Below are 22,879 nucleotides of genomic sequence, written 5' to 3'. Positions count from 1 at the left end.
CTTTTAAAGACTCATATGGCTTCAAACTCTCAACATGAGATTTACAACTAGTATTGGATTTAAGGCTCTTCATAACTACTTGCAAACAGGCATTATTAAGACTGTTACAGGTTTCCTAACAGGGAAGGAGAATAACCCAAGGCTGTAGTCCTCAATCGACACCCAACTGGCTCCCGGCTGATGAATAAGCACACATGAATATTGTTTAGATGAGGATGGAGGGGCAAGGCATGACAACCTCAGTAGTGGTCCTTTCCTCTAGCACCTGATCATTTTACTGATACTTGCTCATCGTACCTTGTTCACACAAATCTCCCACATGAGGCATATCATTATAAAGAATATTAAGTTCAACTTACAAAGGCATTGGAGAAAGTTAGTGGGTCAAGCAGCATCTATGGAGAGAAATGGTCAGTCGACATTTCAGGTTGAGACCTTTCTTCAGGTCCTGAAAGGTCATCTCCCTCCATAGATGCTGGCTGATCTGCTGACTTCCTCCAACATCTGTGTGTTTTACTCCAGATTTCCAGCGTCTGCTGTTGCTTGTGTCACCAAGAATTTTAGGATGATTTCTCCACGATCTCTTTAAAAGCAAGTTCACTCTTTTATTCTTCAATTAAATCTATTACTCTGTAGCTGTTGAAAATGTTTTAAAAGTCCAAGGTTGCAGTACACAATTATAACATAATCAGATCTCTGCATTTCTAGATGTGAGTCCAGCTGTTCTTACCTGTCTGGGATCCCCAATCTCTTGACGCTCCTATAAATTGACAATGTATTGGCGACATGGCGGTAGTTAAACCAGAATCTGGATGTACACACCTTGGGAGCAAGAATCAGAGAAACACAGCAATTAACTGACATCACAGGGGATCCATTGGCATCTGACAAGATGCAAAAACAAAATGTGCTGCAGCAATTTTTTTTTCTCTGTCAAACTATCAGCAAGAATTTTATGCAATAAATCATGTTGGCTAGTCTTAAAGTCATGGAACAAAATTCCATACCCTTACGCCAGCATATCTATGCTACCCAACATTGGGTCTATTACATTCTATGTGGAGAGTCATGCTCATGCAGAGACTTTTTTAATGTTCTAAATACCTCCACCATTTCTTCAAGCAGTGCATTCTAAAATTAGGTGCAAAAATCATCACCTTTTTGAGCCATTTTCTTTTTTCTTTTTAAATTTTTTTATTAGTTTTTCAAAACATTTTACAAATTAAAAACCCCAAATCCCAATGAGGAGCATTAATACAGTGCAAAATTAAGCATACAATAACAATATGCTACAAAGGAAGAGAATTTAACAAAAAAAGCACCTAAATTAAAGACAAGTAAGCTTAGTGTCCTCCCCAAGCCCCACAACACAAGAAAAAAAACAACAACAACTCCAGACCGACCACAACACAGTATAAAGAGTATAGGTCAGGACAGTCAAACTCCCAGACTGTGAATACACTTAGCAACAGAGGATAATAATGCCTACTACCAGAAAAAAAAGGGAGCTGAAAGCAAGGGACCAAAAAGAAGGAAAAAAAAGAAAAAAAAACCCTAGTCAAGAGAAAGGTTATGAAAGTACTCGATAAAAGGTCCCCAGACCTTATGGAACTTTAGATCCAAATTAAGAACTGAATAATAAATTTTTTCGAGATCCAAGCAGGCCATAATGTCGTTAAGCCATTGCGCATGAGTGGGCGGGGCAACATCTCTCCATCTAAGGAGGATCAAGCGTCTAGCCAGGAGAGAGGCAAAGGATAGTATTCAGCATTTGGTCAGACCCAGACATAAATCTGTCTCGCCCCAAAAACCGAACAGAGCAATTAAGGGGTTTGGTTCTAGGTGATGATTCAGAATACCCGATAATGTAGTGAAGACATCTTTCCAGAATTTCTCCAAGCTAGGACAGAGCCAGTACATATGGATGAGAGAGGCCACGCCCCTCTTGCATTTATCACAGAGCGGACTAATGCCAGGGTAGAATCGAGATAGTTTAGATTTAGACATATGGGCTCTATGAACAATCTTAAACTGTAAAAGGCAATGGTGAGCACAAAGAGAGGTTGAGTTAACCGATTTCAGAACTGAGTCCCAGCTCTCCTCGGATAAGGAGATATTTAAATCCTGCTCTCAGGCCATTTTAATTTTATCCACAGGGGCCCGTCGTAAGGCTGCTAGTTTATCTCGGATAATTGATATTAAACCTTTACCTAGTGGATTAATGGAAAGAAATAGGTCCATAGCATTTTTCGCAGGCATTTCAGGAAAGTTAGGAATTAAAGGAGCAATGAAGTGTCGGATTTGGAGATATCTGAAAAAGTGAGCGTTAGGCAGGTTGAACTTAACAAAGAGCTGCTGAAAAGAAGCGAAGCGATTATCAATGAAAAGATCTTCAAAATGTCTAATGCCCTTCCTATACCAAACATGGAATGCTGAATCGTACGTAGTAGGTAAAAAAAGGTGATTATGTGCGACAGGGCTAGAAATGGAAAACCCCTGGAAACCATAGCATTTCCTAAACTGAGCCCATATACGCAAAGTGCGTCTAACAAGAGGATTAGCTATTGATCTGGGCAGACTGCTAGGGAGTGCAGAGCCAAGAAGTGCAGATATAGATAATTCTTTAGTGGAGCTCAATTCCATTGCCACCCAGTTAGGGCACTCGGGTTGGCCGTGGAAGAAAGACCAGAAGGTAGCACAACGTATATTAGCTGCCCAATAATATAAGCGAAAGTTAGGTAAAACCATGCCACCCTCTTTTTTAGATTTTTGGAGGTGGATTTTATTAATTCTAGAGCGCTTATTCTGCCACAGATATGACAAACTAATAGAGTCTAAGGAATCAAAAAAAGATTTAGGAATAAAAATTGGGATAGATTGAAATAAGTATAAAAATTTGGGGAGAACATACATTTTAACAACATTAATACGACCTACCAAAGACATAGATAGAGGTGACCATTGTACCAGACTCTGTTTTATAGCATATGAAAGATTGACAAAGTTTTCACGAAAGAGATCTTTAAACTTCCTTGTGACTGTAATTCCAAGATAAGTAAATTGATTATGGACTACTTTAAAAGGGAGATCACGAAATATTAGTTCTTGTGCTTCTTTATTAATTGGGAAAAGTTCACTCTTATGTAAATTAAGTTTATAGCCAGAGATCTGGCTAAACTGGTCAAGAAGTGAAAACATTAGAGGTAAGGATGTAGACGGATTTGAGAGAAAGAGTAATAAGTCATCAGCATAGAGAGAAACTTTATGCTCAACACCCCCTCTCCAAATCCCAGTCAATTCAGGACAGTTTCGAAATGCTATCGCCAGAGGTTCTATAGCCAAATCAAAGAGAAAGGGACTTAAGGGGCATCCCTGACGGGTGCCACGTTTGAGATTAAATACTTGGGATTTCTGAAAATTAGTTAAAACAGAAGCAGTAGGACACAGGTACAGCAATTGGATCCAAGAGATGAAACTTTGGCCAAGGTCAAATTTTTCTAAGACTGCAAAAAGGTAGTTCCACTCTATACAATCAAATGCTTTCTCCGCATCGAGGGAAATAACACATTCAGGAGTCCCAGTTGGAGCTGAGTATAAAATATTAAATAGACGCCGAATGTTAAAAAAAGGGAGACGGTTTTTAATAAAGCCTGTTTGGTCATCAGAGATAATGAAGGGAATAACGGTTTCTAATCTATGAGCCAACACTTTAGCTAAGATCTTTACATCAACATTGAGCAGAGAGATCGGCCTGTACGAGGAACACTCTGTTGGGTCTTTGCCCTTTTTTAAAAGAAGAATAATAGATGCCTCATTGAAAGAGGGTGGCAATTTCTTTTTGAGCCATTTTGTATGACGTTGGCAATTGTGGTCTTCCATTTGTCTTTAATCTGAGAAGTACTAATAAGCTCTTCAAAACTTCTGCCTGCCCATCCTTTGATGTAAATCATGAATGACATGCACGGTCAACCACGACTTTTTCTTCCATCAATACTTCCTGTTACTGCAAAATGTTTGAGCTTCTTTCCTCAGTACGTCCCAGAAGTTCCCAGAGGTGTAAAAATATTTCCTCAGACCCCCTCTAAAATTATTTGAAGGTATTTATCCTATTTATTCCTCTCTTAAGTCTGCCTTGATTTGGAAGCATTTGCAATTTAACTCACAAAATGTGAAATTGTCCCTTAATTATATTAACCTCTGCTTTGGCATACTTATGGTCTAAATGGTCTCCTCACCTTAAATCTAGGCACCTCTGTCATTGGGAAAAGCTTCTTTCTCTCTACCCAACCTATACCTCTCATGTTGTATCAGGTCTCCCCTCAGCCTCCACCACTCCATGGAAAACAAACATAGATCATCCAGTCTGTCCTCACAACTAAAATGGTCCATCCCAGCTAACGATCTGGTGAAGCTGGCCGAGCAGACAAGAGGCAACACAGCATGCTGGCTTACATCCTTTTTGTTCTAATGTTGTTCCCTAGGTTGAGCCTGTGTTGAGGGAGATGCACACTATAAGATATTAAACTATGTTGGATCCGACTGTTTAATTCTTAGATTAGACTGTTCAATTTTTTGTATTTTAACTATTATCTGCTTGTACAGTACTTTAAGTAGTTGTTATATGGATGTAACAGTTTAATATGCTCCCTAGTGGTTATATTGGTATGTTTCTAGAAACTTCTCCAGGTACTGCATTAATTGAATAATAGCTTTCTTATTGGTTGACTCGTTCCTACAAATTTGAATGGAATTTTCCTTAGCTATGGATATAAAAGAGCTACATCATAAGGCAGTGCATTCGTAGACCTTAGTTTTCCCTTCACTTAGTAGACCTCTGTCACTGTCTATCTCAAGTTTCCTTTGTTCCATCAACGTTTAATAAAAAATACTGTGAAGCAACAAGTTTTCTGCCTTTTTCCTGACTTCTCAGAGTACCTTGGACTTGAACATCTGAATGCAACAGGTACATACGATCAGGAAACGTTTGCTGTAGCACTGTATATGGCCTCCATTGGTCAAAGTAGATCATGGATGCTGCATGCTAGCTGTCTACATTTATGGTGCAGCACCGTCTGTGGCTGACGAGACCAATGCGAGAATGACAGTCTCTGTTGCAAAGGTCGTATCTATAAGTGGTCTCAGCTCTGGTGGAGCTGCAGTGTTCAGTTTTATAGGCCCGGTTGTCTTATGCCACTTTCAAGATTTTTTTTTTAAATGAGTTCTTACAATGTAAGAAAACCAAAAAAAACAATAAAAAAGGTTTATACAGTGCAAAACAAACATATCAAAGTACAATTTGTAACAATTAAGCAAAGCACCATAGTAGAATCGTGTAAAGTTAGTAACCACCCCACCCTCCCACTACACAACTCCAAGCCAACCTTACAATACATAAAAATGTTAATCAGAACTATATGACCACAGAGCTGTACTTATAAAAAGGTATATTACCTACTACCTAAACTATAATATGTTTACACATCAAAAAAAACCCATAAATCTTAACCGCAAGAAGCTGGAAGTAAGGGATTTAAATGCAAAAGAAAAAAAGGGAGGGATGTACCCTTAATCTAAACGGGCATTATGAAAATATTCAAAAAAAGGTCCCCACACCTTTTGGAATTTTATATTTGAATTAAGAAGTGAATAATGAATCTTTTCAAAGTTTAAGCAGGACATAATATCTCTAAGCCATTGAGTGTGGGTGGGACGGGCAGCATCTCTCCACCTAAGGACTGCACATCTGGCCAAAAGAGAGGCAAAAGACAATGTACAATGCTTAGTCGGAGTTAAGTATATGTCAGCTTCTCCCAAAGTACCGAAAAGAGCAATCAGAGGGTTAAGTTCCAAATAGCAATTATGTATGTGAGATAAAGTTTTTAAAAAATCAGGATTTCTCCAAGCTAGGACAAGCCCAATACATATGAATAAGAGAGGCCTCGACCCCTTTGCACTTATCACAACAGGGATAAATTTCAGGAATTTTTCATTGCCTGACTTGAGGTGTTGTTCCAGGACACCTCTCCATGGTGGGTGGGTGGTTGGTTGGTAGATAGGTAGGTATGTATGTATTTATTTATTTATTTGTTTATTTGCTTGCTTGCGGAATAGGCCCTTTCAGCTTCTCAAGCCACGCCGCCAGCAATCCCAGATATAACCCGAGCCAAATCACGAGACAACTATGACCAATTAATCTACTAACCACTACATCATTGGACTGTGGGAGGAAACCAGAGGATCTGGAGGAAGCCCATGTATTCCACAGATCCCTTATGGAGAACCTCAGGAATTAACTCCAAACTCCAACACCTCAAGCTGTAACACCATCACACCAACCACTGATTTTTACATCCCACCATGTAAAACAGAATTTGCCCAGACAAGCGTTCAGTATAAGTTCCATCAAACACTGCCGAGGTACTTGAAGTTTTCTAGTAGTTGATGCAATCTTACCAACACAGCCCAATTGTTTGTGTGGCCACTCTTGAAGAACTGTTTTACTCGAACCTGCAGAAACAAAGTAAATTCAAGTTAGGAAATATTCTAAACTCCATTACAAATGGAAAGCTGAACATAACCTGTGGCTTGTTCGCTTTTGCTTATTTATAAACTGGTTTATTACAATCTATCAATCAGCACAGAAACAGGCCCTTTGGGCCATAATGTCTGTGCCAACCATGGTGCCAATTTAAACTACTCCCATTTGCCTGCATGTAATCTAATAGAACATAGATTAATAAGTAAACACAACAGATTTTGCAGATGATCACACACGAAAGCCACCACTTTGCTTCATTACAGTGATGTGTGGACATCTAACTATTCAGGAGTGTGGCAGGCATCTGAATTGCCCCCATTAGGTATTTTGTTTTTCCGTCAAGTTCCTCCAAAGGGTTACGGGGGGTAGGCAGGAGATTGGGTCTGAGAGGGAAATGGTTCTGCCATGATGAACTAGTGGAGCAGACTCTGTGGACCAAATGTCCTAATCCTTCTTCTTTATCTTATGGTCTCATGGTCTAAAATGCTGGAGGAACTTAGCAGGTCAAACAGCATCCATGGAGAGGGACGAACAGTCAACATTTCAGGCCAAAATCCTTTATCATGACTTAAGACAGTATACAAGTTTGCAAGAGCACGGAACCTGAAACGCTCCAAGTAACTTTCACTTAGATCGACATATGGTTCTGAGGTCATTAGTTGAGGCAACACTGTAGTGTGGAGATTAGAGCAATGCTTTACAGCGCCAGTTGTAAGATGGCAGTTTAATTCCCACCGATGTACGTAAATAGTTTGTACGACGGTGTTGGTTTCCTCGGGGTGCTCCAGTTTCCTCCAACATTCCAAAGATGTACATTATATATTGGCACCAGAAGTGTAGCGACACTTGTGGACTGCTCAGCTCAATCCTTGCTGATTTGATGCAAATGATTATATTTCACTGTATGTTCTGATGTATATGTGACTAATAAAGCTAATCCTTAAGATCTTAATCTTTATTAAAGACCCAAACTCAGACTTGACTGGGTTCATTCAGCTAGCCTCTGATTGCCAGTCCTCCAAAAAAACTTCAAAACAAGGATTTCTTTAAGAAACTCTTGCATTCAGACTGCAGCTGGTGTGAGCTCGAAAAGACCATTCATTCCCCAATGGTAACATAATGTCACCTTAACGCTAAGAGAGGATCCAGTCAAATCAACAACCATATCCGGAGTTTATAATGAAATGGTACTGAATGCCAGGTTTTCACTATTCCCTGTCTTTCCCCTCTCTGAAGCTGAACATTCTGTCCTCAGTAAGGACCTCATGTTTGTCCTGCACCCACACCTCAGTGAGCTCCTCACCCGCCATAACGCTGAGCTCTCCTTCCACTGCCTCTGTCTCCGTGCCTACTTCCTTGGCAAGGGCTCTCCAGCCGGTACCGATAACTCCTTCTCCTGTCTTTAGCCCCTCCACCTCTTCCTGGACAACTCCGCTCTGGTCTTCTGCCTGCTCTGGATTTTTTCATTGCCAACCGCCGAGGCAACATCAATCATCTTGACTTCACCACTCCTCTCTCCAACTCCAACCTCACCCCTTCCAAACGCTCTGCTCTCCACTCTCTCCGCACTAATCCTAACCTCACCATCAAACCCAAGGATAAGGAGGGGTGCTGTAGTAGTCTGGCAGACTGACCTCTACCTTGCTGAGGTCAGACACCTCCTCTTACTTACCCCTCGATCAGGATCCCACTAAGGAGCACCAGGCCATTGTCTCCCACACCATCACCGACTTTATTAACTCTGGTGAGTTAAAAACCTTACTATAGTGAGAACCTTTATTTCAGAGTAAAGAGCTAGGGATAATGGTTCAAGGTAAATAGGCATTATTTCGAACTGACATGATTCCCTGCATAAAGGATTAAACAATTTTTATTATCCTCTAGTATTTGGGAATTTTAAATCTATTGAGGGGAAAATATCAAAGGATGTGGGGATCAAGCAAGAAACTAGACAAAATACAGAGCAACACACACAAAACACTGGAGGAACTCAGTGGCTCAGGCAGTATCTATGGAGAGGAATAAACTGTTGAAACCCTTCACCAGGACTCATCATTAGAACATCTCAAATCTCAGCCCAAAACTTCAACTGTATAATCCTCTCCATAGATGCTGCCTGACCCACTGAGTTCCTCAGGCATTTTATGTGCATTGCTCCAGATTTCCAGCATCTGCAGACTCTCTTGTGCTAGAATGAAATACAGGACTGGCCATGATCTTCATGATTGCTAGTGTGGACTCAGATAGGTACATAGCCCTAATATATTCCTCATGTGCTTAACAACAGAATTGCATATCAGTGCACTTAAGGGACATGTTTAACAGAACAGAGTTAATGCATGAAACTGACTACTTAAACACCCTCAAATCTATCTGCTTGGAATAAGATCACTATTACAAAACCGGTCTATACTAGCCACTTCAGTCATGGAAACACAAGAAATTCTGCAGATGTTCTTCATCAGGACAAGTGACTTCACATACTGGAAAGAAAAGCGAAGAAGCCAAGACGGAAGGGGGAGAAGTACAAGCTGGCAGATGATGTGAGACCAGGTGAGGGGAAAGGTAGGTGGGTGGGGGAGGGTTTTGAGGTCAGAAGCTGGGAGGTGTTACGCGGAATAGGTAAATGACTGGAGAAGGAGGAATCTGATATCTAGTAGGACAAAAGACTGACCATAGGAGAAAGGAGAGGAAATGATGGGCAGGTGCAGAGAAGAGAAGGGGTGAAGAGGGAGCCAGAATGGGGAATAGAAAAGGAGAGGATGGTGGGGGGTGGGGGGGGGGAGATGAGAAATAACCGTAAATGGAAAAACAGAGGAAGGAGATGATTTTAATCTTGTAAAATCTTTCAAGCCATAGCAGACGGGCAGCCAAAGCTTCTCTTAAAGAAACAGGTTTCAGCTGAGGGGGGAAAGAGGGGTGGGGGTTAGTTTTGTTGAGAGAATTCCAGGTCTCTCCTTATGTGCAAAGATCAGCTGCATCAGCTCTTGGTAAACTCCTACCAAGACTGAATCAACAAAGCCAAACAGTTCAAATCTCAATGTACGATATCATCAATAAATATACCAAACAAATCCAACAACAAAAAAAACTCTTAAAATAAATCAGGGCCATTGCAGCTAGGGATATCTACTCCTCATCAGTTGACGAGAAATGAGATTCTGAGTTTAATTTCAGGAGGGGATTTATTTCTCTGATGATCCAATACCTCATTAATAAGGTGGCAATTTGATTAACTCCAGGCAGCTGGGCTCTCTCCAGTAATTACCACCAATTGCTTAAACCTCTGATACAAATCTAATTAGGTTCTTAATAATATATCTCAAGAACTACATTCCTTAATAAGTGAATTATTTAAAACTTTTCATCACTGTCCTTGGAGCTCCACGATTAAAATATACCCTGATGGTGCAAGTAATAAGAAGGGGATTGCTAACTGCCTTACACTTAGTTTTCTGAATGTCACACAATTCTCCCATTTTGATTTTATATCCTCCTGTAACCTGGGAAGGAGAAAACATTTCAACAGCAGCTTTTTAAGTCATCAAATGAGTTTTTTTAGGTCTTCAAAGTTCAAAGTAAAATTTATTATCAGAATACATACTTGTCACCATTTACAACCCTGAAATTCTTTTTCCTGCAGGCATACTCAGCAAATCTATAGTACAGTATCAGTAAACAGGGTCAATGAAAGAGTAACAGCATAGAAGACAACAAACTATGCAACTGCGGATATAAATGAATAGCTATAAATAACGAGAGCATGGAAGAATAAGATAGAGTCCTTAAAGTGAGATCATTGGTTGTGGGAACATCTCAATAGATGTGCAGTTATCCTCTTTTGCTCAGGGGCCTGATAATTGAGGGTTGTAACTGTTCATAAACCTGGTGGTTCAAGTCCTAGGGCACTTCTACCTGATGGCAGCAGTGAAAAAGTGCATGGCTTGGGTGGTGAGGATCGTTGATGATGGATGTGCTTTTCTACGGCAACATTTCATATAGATGTGCTCAATGGTTGGGAGGGTTTACCCGTAAGGTACTGGGCCGAAGCCACTATCTTTAGTAGGATTTTCGTCTCAAAGGTATTGGTATTCCCATACCAGGCTGGAATGCAGTCCGTCAGCACACGTTCCGCTACACAACTATGGAAGTTTCAAGGTTTTTGATGACATGCCAGATCTCTGCAGTCTCCTGAGGAAGTAGAGGCCCTGTCATGTTTTCTTTGCGAAATATTTATATGATGGGTCCAGAACAGGTCCTCTGAGATAGTGACACCCAGGAATTTAAAGTTACTGACCCTCTCCACCTGTGATCTTCTGATTATTACTGGCTCATTGACCTCTGGTTTCCCTCGCTTGATGTCTACAATCATTTCTTTGGTCTTGCTGACATTGAGTTGTTAGGACAGCATGCAGCCAAATTTTCAATCCCCCTCCTGAATGCTGATTCAACACAACCTTTAACGTGGCCCACAACAGTGGTGCCCTCAGCGAACTTCAACTCTGATCTTCTAAATATTTCCTATCCATGTACTCATCAAAAATGCTGGAAGAACTTGGCAAGTCAGGCAGTATCTATGGAGAGGAACGAACAGTCAATGTTCTGAGCCAAGACCCTTCGTCAGGACTGGGAAGGAAGATGCAAGAAGAAGGAGAAGAAAGAATACAAGCTGGTAGGTGATGGGTGAAGCTGGGTGAAGGGGAAAGGTAGGTAGGAGGGTGGGGGAGGGAGGGAGGGAGGGACAATGAAGTGAGAACCTGTGAGGTGAGAGGTGGAAAAGGGAAAGGGCTGAAGAAGGAATCAGATTAGAGAGGACAGGAGAAAGGGAAGGAGGAAAGGCACACAACAGAGGTGATAGGCATGTGAGGAGCAGAGAAAGGGTAAGAAGGGAGTCAAAATTCGGAATGGAAAAAGAGAAGGGGGGCGAGAGAAATTACTGGAAGTCAGAGAAACTGATGTTCATGCAATCAGGTTGGAGATGACCCAGACAAAGCATGAGGTGTTGCCTCTCCAACTTGAGAGTGGCCTCATCAGGTCTCGGCCCGAAGTGTCGACTCTTTATTCCTCTCCATGGTTGTTGTCTGACTTGCCGAGTTCCTTCAGCATGTTGTGAGTGTTACTCTAGATTTCCAGCTTCCGCAGAATCTCTTGTGTTCAAGTACCTAACCAACAGTCTTTTAGTTATTACATCTGACTTAACCACTTCCTCGGACACCTCATTCCACATAACTAACACCATGTGTAAAATAAATGCTATTTATTATTGTCACATACAGTGAAAAGCTTGTCTTGCATACTCTTCATATCATTAAATCATTGCACAATGCATTAAGCCAGAATCAGGTAATATTAACAATGCAATAGTGTAGCGGTTAGTGCAACACTATTACAGCTCAGTGTGTTCTGGAGTTCAATTCTGGTACCATTCTGTAAGAAGTCTCTCTGTAGAATGTGTGGGAATTCTCCAGGTCCCCTGGTCTCCACCCACAGTCCAAAGACATACCAGATAGGTTAACTGGCTATTGTAAAAATTATTAGGTTAGGGTTAATCAGATTTATGGGGTTTTCTGGGGCAGGTGACTCAAAGGGCCTACTCCTCTGCCCTGTATCACTAAATAAATAGATAGATAAATAAAGTGTAAAATCTACCAAGATAGTGCAGTGGAGGTAAATGATAAAGTGCATGTTCAATAACTTTGAAGCTGGAACAGAGACTGTCACCAGCTCACGTTAGATACACAGCACAGCCACTTCTACAATGTCTTTTCAAATATTCCCTAGCCAGGACGAGTAGTATTGGTGAGAAACTGAACAGACAGTTGGCTACACAGCTCCCTCAGATACTCCCTAGGCAGACAAAGCATATACAGGTAAAACACACGTGCTCTCTTCTCATTGCTACCATCAAGGAGGTGGTACTGGAGCCTGAAGACACAGATTCATTGTTTCAAGAACGGTTTCTTCTCATCCACACGATTTCTGAATGGACAATGAACCCACGAACACTGCCTCACTTTTTTTTTGCTCTCTTTTTGCACTACATATTTAATATATTTTAGATATATTTCTTATTGTAATTTAAAGGTTTTTTGTTATGCATTGCAATGTCTGGCTGCTGCAAGACAACAAATGTCATGTCATATGCCAGTGATACTGAATCTGATTCCGATCCCTTAAGGCCAACGTTTCCCAGGGCAGGTTCAACATGGGTTAAATATTGATTACATCTGTCCTTGACAATAACATGCTTCCTACTTTCTCCTCTAACAACAAGAAGGGAATCATTATGTACTAACAGAACCTTTCATCGGAGTAGGCATAAAAAGAGAAGTACAAAATATAGATGTCAAATGAAAATGAAAGTTTTGAAAAATTGCCTGTCACAGTCTGTGTAATTACACTGTCGTCAGTACATAATTTGTTGCCTCCATCTGCAGCTGGTTTTCACATGACACAATCATTAACTAAAAGAAAACAAGTATGCATTCAGTTCATTATCATTGAATCACACAGCACAAGAGGCCTTTTAACCTGTCGTGCTTATGTGGCTCTTAGTTTTCTAATTCACTGTTGAAAATTATCACTGAATCTACTTCCAGCACCCTTTCAAACAATGCATTACAGATAACAATCTACTGTGACAAAATAAATTACCCACTTCCTTCTCCTACTTTGCCAATTAACTTCAATCTGTGTTTTCTGTGCCAGCTGACAGAAAAGTGTACAAACGGTGGTGGATACAGCCCAGTCCACCACAGGCAAAGTCTTCCCCACCATTGAGGAAATCTACAAGGAGTGCAACAAGAAAGCAGCATCCATCATCAAGACCCACTCACCATCCAGTCCATGCTCTCTTCTCACTGCTGCCATCAGGAAGGAGGTACAGAAGTCTTTGATTCTAATCTACAAAGTTCAGGAATAATTATTACCTTACAACCATCAGGCTCCAGAACCAGCATGGATAGCTTCACTCATCTCAACTCTAAATTGACTCCACAACCTACAGACTTGCTTTCAAAGACTACAACTTACATTCTCAGTATTGCTCATTTTATTTCCACGATTTATCTTTTTTTGCACATTGATTATAAGTTAGTATTTGTGTGTGGTTTTTCATTGATTTCACTGTATTTCTTTGTTCTACTGTGAATGCCTGTAAGAAAATAAATCGAGGTAGTATATGATGGCACATGCACTCAGAGGCCACTTTATTAGGTACACCAGCTTATTAATACAAATATCTAATCAGCCAATCATGTGGCAGCAACTCAATGCATAAAAGCATTCAAGAGATTCAGTTGTCGTTCAGACCAAATATCAGAATGGGAAGGAAATGTGATCCAAGTCAAATTGACCATAAAATGATTGTTGGGGTCAGATGGGGGTGCTTTGAATATCTCTGAACTGCTGATCTCCTGGGGTTTTCACGCACAACAGTCTCTGAAGTTTACAGAGAATGGTGCAAGGCAACAAAAATTACATGCAATAAGCAATGGTTCTGTGGACCTTGTAAATGAGAAAGGTCAGAGAAGAACGGCCCGATTCATGCCAACAGAAAAGGTGACAGTAACCACGCGTTACAGCAGTGATGTGTCGAACAGCTTCTCTGAATGCACAACATATTGAACCTTGAAGTGGATCTGCTACAGCAGCCAGAACACCATGAACATAAATTCAGTGACCAGTTTATTAAGTACAGAGGTGCGGCCACTGAGTGTAGGTACTTGGATAATAAATTTACTTTAACTTTGATTCAGTTGGTAACATTTTCATTTCAGACAGAAGGTTGCACTTCAAGTTCCACATCAGGGTCATGAGCAGAAAAATCAAGGCCAACTTTCCAGTTCATTCCTGAAGGAATTCAGCACTGTCCTGATAGCAAACCTGCTTCAGTTCTCTTAAGATAAAGACAGAAGATTTCTTGGCAATGCACACAAAATGCTGGAGGAACTCAGCAGTTCAGGCAGCATCTTCTGCAGGATCATCACCTTGTGGTGGAGCAGCTTGCGAGTTCCTGAGATCCCGAGAGTGATGCTCTCTTGGTCCTTAGCTCCTGGTAGGGTCACCCATGGTGGCAGGGTCAAGGGGGAGGTTCCAGACAAAGAATGATCCAATCAAAGCCTGAACAGTGGGGTTGGTGGACACAGCACCACAGCAGTGAAGGTGGAGCAGTACTGAAGGATGCCACTGCGCCCTAACCCCAATCTGTCAAGGACTGTGTGGTGACTATCTAACCTCCCCATGTTAAAACAAACTCATGCACAGGTGTTCTGAATTAAGGGAATCCACCCTATCATCTTGGATTCTGTTGATCCTAGATCACCTGAAGACCCACCAAGACAATCCCTTAGAAGAACATCATACTCGGGGACTTTCAGTAAGATGGCGACTGTTTAGCTGTTCCGAACTTTTGCTCCGTCATTTTCCCTACCTTTGCATTATATGTCTCCATTCTTAAACCTTGGTTAGGTATTTTATTAGGTTTCTCTTACTTGCCTGCGAACACATCTATCTTATAATGTCTAACAAAAGTACTAAAACCGGGAAAAAAGAAATTTCTACGGCTTTGCCAGTTGACATTCTTGCTGCTTTGGAACGGCATCGACAAGATATTTTAAAGGAATTCAGAACTTCTTTCAACCAGCTGGATGTCAAATTGGATCGGATCAACGCTAGAGTGGACGAACATGCCGAACATTTATCTTGCATCGACTCAACTTCTTACGATTTAAAACACCGTGTCCAATATCTGGAAACCCTCTGCTCCAGCCTGGAGCAGCAGAATTCTAAACTTTTTTCCAAAATGGTGGATCTTGAAAACCGTAGCAGATGTTGTAATCTACGAATTCTTGGTTTGCCAGAGGCCACCGAACTGGGCTCTCCCGTGAAATTTTTTTCTGATTTTCTCTGTGAGATTTTTGGGAAAGAATTTCTTCTGACTCCTCCTGAGCTTGAAAGGGCACACAGGATCTACGTTCCCCGTGCAACTCTGGGTTCCCGCCCACGGCCGGTAATTTTGTGCTTTCATCAATACCAGGTGAAAAACCGTTTGTTTATGGAGGCACGCCGCAGAGGTACTTTTGCTTTTCAAAATACAGTCATTCGTTTCGTGGAGGATTTTGCCCCCCAGGTTCTGAAGATGCGTGCTGAGTTTAAAGGTGTAATGAAAGTGCTTTTTGATCGTGGTTTTAGACCCTCCCTTCGAAATCCAGCCGACCAGCGAATTACGCTTACTACTGGAGAATATAAGTGGTTTAAATCAGTGAAGGATGCTGAGGCATTTGTTGGAAGTCTTCCGGCTATCCCGTCTCCTCAGGAACTCGGTCTGACCTTCTAAAATGGTGGATAAGTACCTCTCATGGTAAAGCTATTTTTTTTCCTGACACAGACTGTACTTGAATAATTCAGACATTATCTATTGAAACTCTAAGGGCTGTAGACAATCTCTCCCTGGACTTGGTGCGTTTTTTCTAAATAGATAATCCGAGTTTAATGTTTCCCTGCGGACGTTTAGATTGTACTTGTGCAATCTATTGTATTCTTGTATAACTTTATCTATAGAGATCTACAATTGACTTTAACTTGTTTTGGAGGTTGGGAGTTTTTTAATTGAAGGCCTCCCTGTTGGTTGATTCATAGTTTAAGTTTTGCTTTTTTTTCTGTAAATGGTTGATAAGTACTCTCTTCGAATCTATAATTTCCCTCTTTTCTCCCTCCCCTTTTTTTTCTTTTAATCTTCTATAATTTTTCGCGGGTAAGTTAGTTTTGTTTTTTTTTTAATTTACTTTGTATTAAGTCTCACACTTCTGCTGAAGTTGTTCCTATTTATTATGTTTTCTAGTGCATAAACTAGTTACCATTTGCTATAGTATTTATACGGAACTGCTGTTAACGACACTGAACTGGAAGTCATACTTGGGTTAATTTTTTTGGTAGAGCTAGCTGCTTTTTTTGGTAGCCGTCTAGTTTTGGGTTGCGAGGATGGGGTGGATTCTCCAGTTCCAACACCACTCACTGTTTCCTTTGCTTTCCTTTGTTACTCAGGACATGTTTCTGTTTTGATTCTACGAATCTATGTTTACATTTTTGCTCCCAGACTGTTATTGTACTGCTTGACTTTTTATATGCCTGCTGCCTTCTACGCACTAACAATTGATAATGGTTAATACACTTAAATTTGTGAGCTGGAATGTAAAGGGATTGAATCACCCTGTCAAAAGAAGGAAGGTCTTCTCACTTATTAAACAACTCAAAGCGGACATTGCTTTCCTTCAAGAAACTCATATCCGTTGTTCTGATAACTCCCGGCTTTTGTCAAAGTGGGCGGGTCAGCATTTTCATTCATCCTTTGCTGCCAAAGCTAGGGGGGTTTCCATCCTTATTAACTCAAATATTCCTTTTGAACTCCATAATAAGATATCTGATACAAATGGCCGTTTTATTATTGTTTCTAGTAAACTATATAATACTAAAGTTGTACTAGCAAACCTGTATGCCCCCAATTTTGATGATGATAATTTTGTTGAACATTTTTTCTCATCACTACCAGACTTAAACTCATACTCTCTTATACTGGGTGGTGATTTCAATTGTTGGTTAGATCCTAGTTTGGATCGATCGTCCTCTGTTACTAGACCACCTACTAAATCTGCCTCAGCTATTCAATCGTTTCTCTCTAATTATGGTATCTCTGATATATGGCGTTTCCTTCATCCTAGTGAGAGAGATTATTCTTTTTTTTTCCACATGTTCACCATACCTTTACTAGAATTGACTACTTCTTACTCGACAACCAACTCATTCCATTTGTCTATTCTTGTGACTATCAGAGTATACTGATTTCTGACCATGCCCCAATTACTCTGTCTTTAAATTTTCCTGGCCTCCCTCAGAGGAATAAACACTGGCGGTTTGATTCAACTTTACTATCGGATGATGATTTTCTAAAATTTATCAAGAATCAGATAACCTTTTATTTTAACACCAATACATCACCTGAAGTGTCATCCCAGATTGTCTGGGATGCCATGAAAGCATATCTGAGGGGTCAAATAATCTTCTATACAGCAAATCTTAATAGAAAGTCCTGTGCAGATCGATTAGACCTCATTAATCAGATTAAAGAATTGGATCAACTGTATGCTCAAACTAAGAATCCTGAACTATACAAGAAACTTGTAGAACTTCAAACTAAATTTAATCTTCTGTCTACTCAACCTGTCGAACGCCAACTTCTTGAAAGTAAGAGTCGTTTTTATATTCATGGTGACAAATCTGGTAAATTTCTAGCCAATCAGCTGAGGCGTTCCAAAGCCAAACAACATATTACAAAGATCCGGAAGGAGAATGGAGACCTTACATTGGATCACTTAGAAATCAATGACGCATTTAAAAATTTCTATTCTCGACTTTATTCCTCTGAATCTTTGAATGACAATATCTCTATCGATCATTTTTTAAATAATCTGAATATTCCTTCGCTTTCATCTGATTTTAAAGCCAAACTTAATGCGCCTATATCATCAGAAGAAATATCTTCTGCCATTTCTGCATTGTCCTCAGGGAAATCTCCTGGACCTGATGGGTTCCCCGTAGAATTTTATAAATCATTCTCTTCACTTCTCTCTCCTCAGTTACTCTCAGTATTATCTGACTCGTTTAACTACGGCAAACTGCCACCCTCTTTTAATAAGGCTTCTATTATTCTTTTATTAAAAAAGGGTAAAGACCCAACAGAGTGTTCCTCGTATAGGCCGATTTCATTGCTTAATGTTGATGTTAAAATCTTGGCCAAAGTTTTGGCTGATAGATTAGAAACTGTTATTCCCTCTATTATTTCTGATGATCAAACTGGTTTTATTAAAAACCGTCTTCCTTTTTTTAACATTCAGCGTTTATTTAACATTTTATATTCACCTCCAACTGGGATTCCTGAATGTGTTATTTCCCTCGATGTGGAGAAAGCATTTGATTGTATAGAGTGGAACTACCTTTTTGCAGTTTTAGAAAAATTTGACTTCGGTCAAAGTTTTATCTCTTGGATCAAATTGCTGTGTTTGTGTCCTACTGCCTCTGTTTTAACTACCGGTAATTCTCAGAAATCCCAGTTATTTAACCTCAAACATGGCATCCGTCAGGGATGCCCTTTAAGTCCCTTTCTCTTTGATTTGGCTATAGAACCTTTGGCGATAGCTTTTCGAAATTGTCCTGAACTGACCGGGATTTGGAGAGGGGGTGTTGAGCATAAAGTTTCTCTTTATGCTGATGACTTATTAATTTTTCTTTCAAATCCGTCTACATCCTTACCTCCAATATTTTCACTTCTTGACCAGTTTAGCCAGTTCTCTGGATATAAACTTAATTTACATAAGAGCGAACTTTTCCCAATTAATAAAGAAGCACAAGAATTAACATTTCGTGATCTCCCTTTTAAAGTAGTCCACAATCAATTTACTTATCTTGGGATTATAGTCACAAGGAAGTTTAAAGATCTCTTTTGTGAAAATTTTGCCAATCTTTCATATACTATTAAACAGAGTCTGTTACAATGGTCACCTCTATCTATGTCTTTGGTAGGTCGTATTAACGTTGTTAAAATGTATGTTCTCCCTAAACTTTTATATTTATTTCAATCAATCCCAATTTTTATTCCTAAATCTTTTTTTGATTCCTTAGACTCTATTATTTTGTCATATCTGTCGAAGAATAAGCACTCTGGAATTAACAAAGTTTATCTCCAAAAATCTAAAAAAGAGGGTGGCATGGCTTTACCTAACTTTCGTTTATATTATCGGGCAGCCAATATACATTGTGCTACCTTTTGGTCTTTTTTCCATGGCCAACCCCAGTGCCCTAATTGGGTGGCAATGGAGTTGAGCTCCACTAAAGAATTATCTATCTCTGCACTTCTCGGCTCTGTACTCCCTAGTAGTTTGTCCAGATTAATAGTTAATCCTCTTGTTAGACACACTTTGCGTATATGGGCTCAGTTTAGGAAATTTTATGGTTTCCATGGTTTTTCCTTTTCTAGCCCTATCTTACATAATCACCTTTTTTTACCTACTACGTATGACTCAGCCTTCCATGATTGGTATAGGAAGGGCATTAGACATTTTGAAGATCTTTTTATTGATAATCGCTTCGCCTCTTTTCAACAGCTCTCTGCTAAGTTCAATCTGCCTAATGTTCATTTTTTTAGATATCTCCAAATTAGACACTTTATTACTCCTTTAATCCCTAACTTCCCTGAAATGCCTGAGAAAAATGTTATGGACTTATTTCTTTCTATTAATCCACTAGGTAAAGGTTTAATATCATTTATTCGTGATAAATTAGCAGCCTTACGACGTGCCCCTGTGGATAAAATTAAAATGGCATGGGAGCATGATTTAAATACCTCCTTATCCGATGAGACTTGGGACTCGATCCTCAAATCGGTTAATTCAACCTCTCTTTGTGCTCGCCATTGCCTTTTACAGTTTAAGATTGTTCATAGAGCCCATATGTCTAAATCTAAATTATCTCGATTTTACCCTAACATCAGTCCGCTTTGTGATAAATGCAAAAGGGGCGAGGCCTCTCTCATTCATATGTACTGGTTTTGTCCTAGCTTGGAGAAATTTTGGAAAGATGTCTTCATAACGTTATCGTATATTCTGAATCACCACCTAGAACCTAACCCTTTAATTGCTTTGTTCGGTTTCTGGGGTGAGACAGATTTATGTCTGAGTTTGACTAAATGTCGAATATTATCTTTTGCCTCTCTCCTGGCTAGACGTTTAATCCTCCTTAGATGGAGAGATGTTGCCCCTCCCACACATGCTCAATGGCTTAACGATATTATGGCCTGCTTAGACCTTGAAAAAATTCATTATTCAGTCCTTAATTCGGATTTAAAGTTCCATAAGGTCTGGGGACCTTTTATTGAGTACTTTCATAACCTTCCTCTTAACTAAGGTTTTTTTTCAGTCCCTTGCTTTCAGCTCCTTTTTTTTTGTAGTAGACATTAATATCTTCTGTTGCTAAGTGTATTTACAGTTTTGGGGGTTTGATTGTCTTGATTTTTATTCTCTATATTTTGTTGTGGTTGGTCTGGAGCTTTTCCTTTTGTTGCAGGGCATGGGGAGGATACTAATTTTACATGTCTTCAATTTGGGTGCTTTCTCAATTATCTTTCTTTGTATCATATTATTATTGTATGTTTATTTTTGCACTGTATCAATGTTCTTCATTTTGATCCGGGGTTTTTTTTTAAATCTGTAGCTATGTAGAAAATGTATTAAAAAAACTAATTTAAAAAAAAGAGAAGAACATCATACTCAACTCGAGTGATCACACTACTATGGAAAGGTTGACGCTCAGGGACTTCCCTCCATGGACTTCGTTTACACTTCTTGCTGTCTTGATGCCAGTCAGCCAATCCTGATGAAGCATCCTGGCCCAAAACATTGACTGTTTCGTCCTCTCTATAGATGCTGCTGAGTTTCTCCAGTATGTTGTGTGTGTTGCTCTGGATTTCAAACATCTGCATCATCTCTTCTGTTTAAGATTTTGTGGCACCGTTTTGAGCAGGGCATCTCCACCTGGGTAATATATTCTCTTTACTTAAAATCACTCAACAGATTGGGAGAACAGGAGAAAGTTATGGTGATGGGGATGCCCTGAGGAAGGGAGCTTGGTGACTGGAGAGGAAGACTCATTTTGGTCCATGACAACCCAAGATTGCCATCTTAAGTTAGTCCCATTTGGCCCAAATCCCTCTGAACCTTTCCTATCCATGTACCTGTCCAAGCACCTGTTACTGTATGTTACTCAACCACTTCTTCTGGCAGTCCATTCCATACATGTACCATTCTTTGGGTGAAAAAGTTCCCCCTCAAGTTCCTATTAAATCTTTCTCCCCCCCACCTTAAGCCTGTGCCCTCATCCTTCTTGATTCCCCAATCCTGGGAAAAAGACTGTGTACTGACCCCATCAATGTCCCTCATAATTTTATACACATCAAGATTACCCATATAAACATCCTCAATGCTCCACTGAATAAAATCCAAACCTACTGAACCTCTCTCCATAACCACAAATCCAGGCAACATAATTGTATATCTCCTCTGCAATCATTTTGTCCAATAGCATTTTTTCTACAGGGTGAACAGAACTGAAGCCAGTATTCCAAATGCAGCCTCACCAACCTCTTGTACAACTGCATTACGATATCCAACTTCCACATTCAACGTTCCCAATGATGGCCAGCGTTGCAGAAAGTAACAAGCTGGCCTTCTTCAGTCAGAACCAAAGTGGGGGTCGGTTAGAGGGGAAGGGCTGAGGAGTGTCTTCAGAGAGTGGATCAGAGTAGAGCGGGGGAAGTATACGGTGCGAATGAGGGACGCAGGTGCGCGAGAGGGAGTTCGGGCATTGCGAAGGAGGGGAAGGGATGTCGGTGGGACAGGGAGGGATCAGGGAGAAAGCCGAGTGCGATGGAGAGGGTCCTGTATGAGAACGGACAAGGTCCAAAGGAAGACTGGGGAAGAAGTGTCTGTGGCAGAATCAATGAATTCCAGGTTCCCCAGTTCCTGGTCCTCGGTAATTCAGACTGAGGGCGATTTTCCCGGCCACACTCCTAGCTCATTAACCCTCGGATCACAACCAAACTTCCGGCATAGCTCCGCGCTCATTACCTGCGCCTCCTGAGAGCCATCGCAGCAGATCTGTGCGGCCAATATAAACGCCACAGCACACAAGCCGAAAGGCAGCTTCCCACCGGCTCCAGAGGCCGCCATGTTCACGGGAAGTACTTCCGTCACACAGCATCCGACCGGGTTCAGTGCCTCAAACGTTGGTTCCGCGCTGGCCGTTTATATTTTCCATTCATTCCGTCTCTTAAAATGTGAGAGTAACTGAGCAGGTCAGGCAGCAGTTATGAAGGAAATAAACACTCCTGATTTAGGGCCGCGGTCTGAAACGTCGACTATTCATTTTCCTCTATAGATGTTGCCTGAGTTTCTCCAACATTCTGTGTGTGTTACTCTGCATTTCCCGCAGCTGCTTACGACCTTCAGTGTGTGTTGCTCAAGACTTTCAACATCTACAGAATCTCTTGTGTCGTTTCATTCACTATCATTTCTCTCTGCTAATTTTCTATTGCAATAGTTTGTAAATAAAACATCGCTGATTCTAAGTTTGTAAGTTTTAAATTGCGTGAAATTGTACAGTTCTGGTCACCCACCTACAGGAAAGATACCGATAAGATTGAAAGAGTGCAGAGAATTACAAAGATGCTGATGGGACTTGAGGACCTGAGTTATAGGGAAAGGGTGAATAGGTTAGGACTTAATTCCCTAGAAC

The 22,879-nt window shown here is 40.5% G+C and overlaps 1 protein-coding gene across 3 annotated transcripts in view; it reads right to left on the bottom strand.

Moving 5' to 3' along the window:
- pigk (phosphatidylinositol glycan anchor biosynthesis, class K) overlaps positions 1 to 22,328 on the bottom strand; it is a 158,584-nt gene extending 136,256 nt beyond the window's left edge. For all 3 annotated transcript variants that reach the window (XM_073062589.1, XM_073062591.1, XM_073062590.1), the window contains exons 1-3: positions 22,213 to 22,328; positions 6,454 to 6,507; positions 731 to 822 (exon numbers count right to left, since the gene is read on the bottom strand). In XM_073062589.1, coding sequence (XP_072918690.1) covers positions 731 to 822; positions 6,454 to 6,507; positions 22,213 to 22,314 — 248 coding nt within the window. In that variant the 5' untranslated portion in view covers positions 22,315 to 22,328. The remainder of the gene's footprint in view (positions 1 to 730; positions 823 to 6,453; positions 6,508 to 22,212) is intronic.
- Positions 22,329 to 22,879: the final 551 nt, after the last annotated feature.

Source organism: Hemitrygon akajei, chromosome 12, assembly GCF_048418815.1.
Source record: "Hemitrygon akajei chromosome 12, sHemAka1.3, whole genome shotgun sequence".
NCBI classification, from domain to species: Eukaryota; Metazoa; Chordata; class Chondrichthyes; order Myliobatiformes; family Dasyatidae; genus Hemitrygon; species Hemitrygon akajei.
The sequence above is the reverse complement of the archived record's forward strand: the minus strand, read 5'-3'. Positions and strand labels throughout refer to the sequence as shown.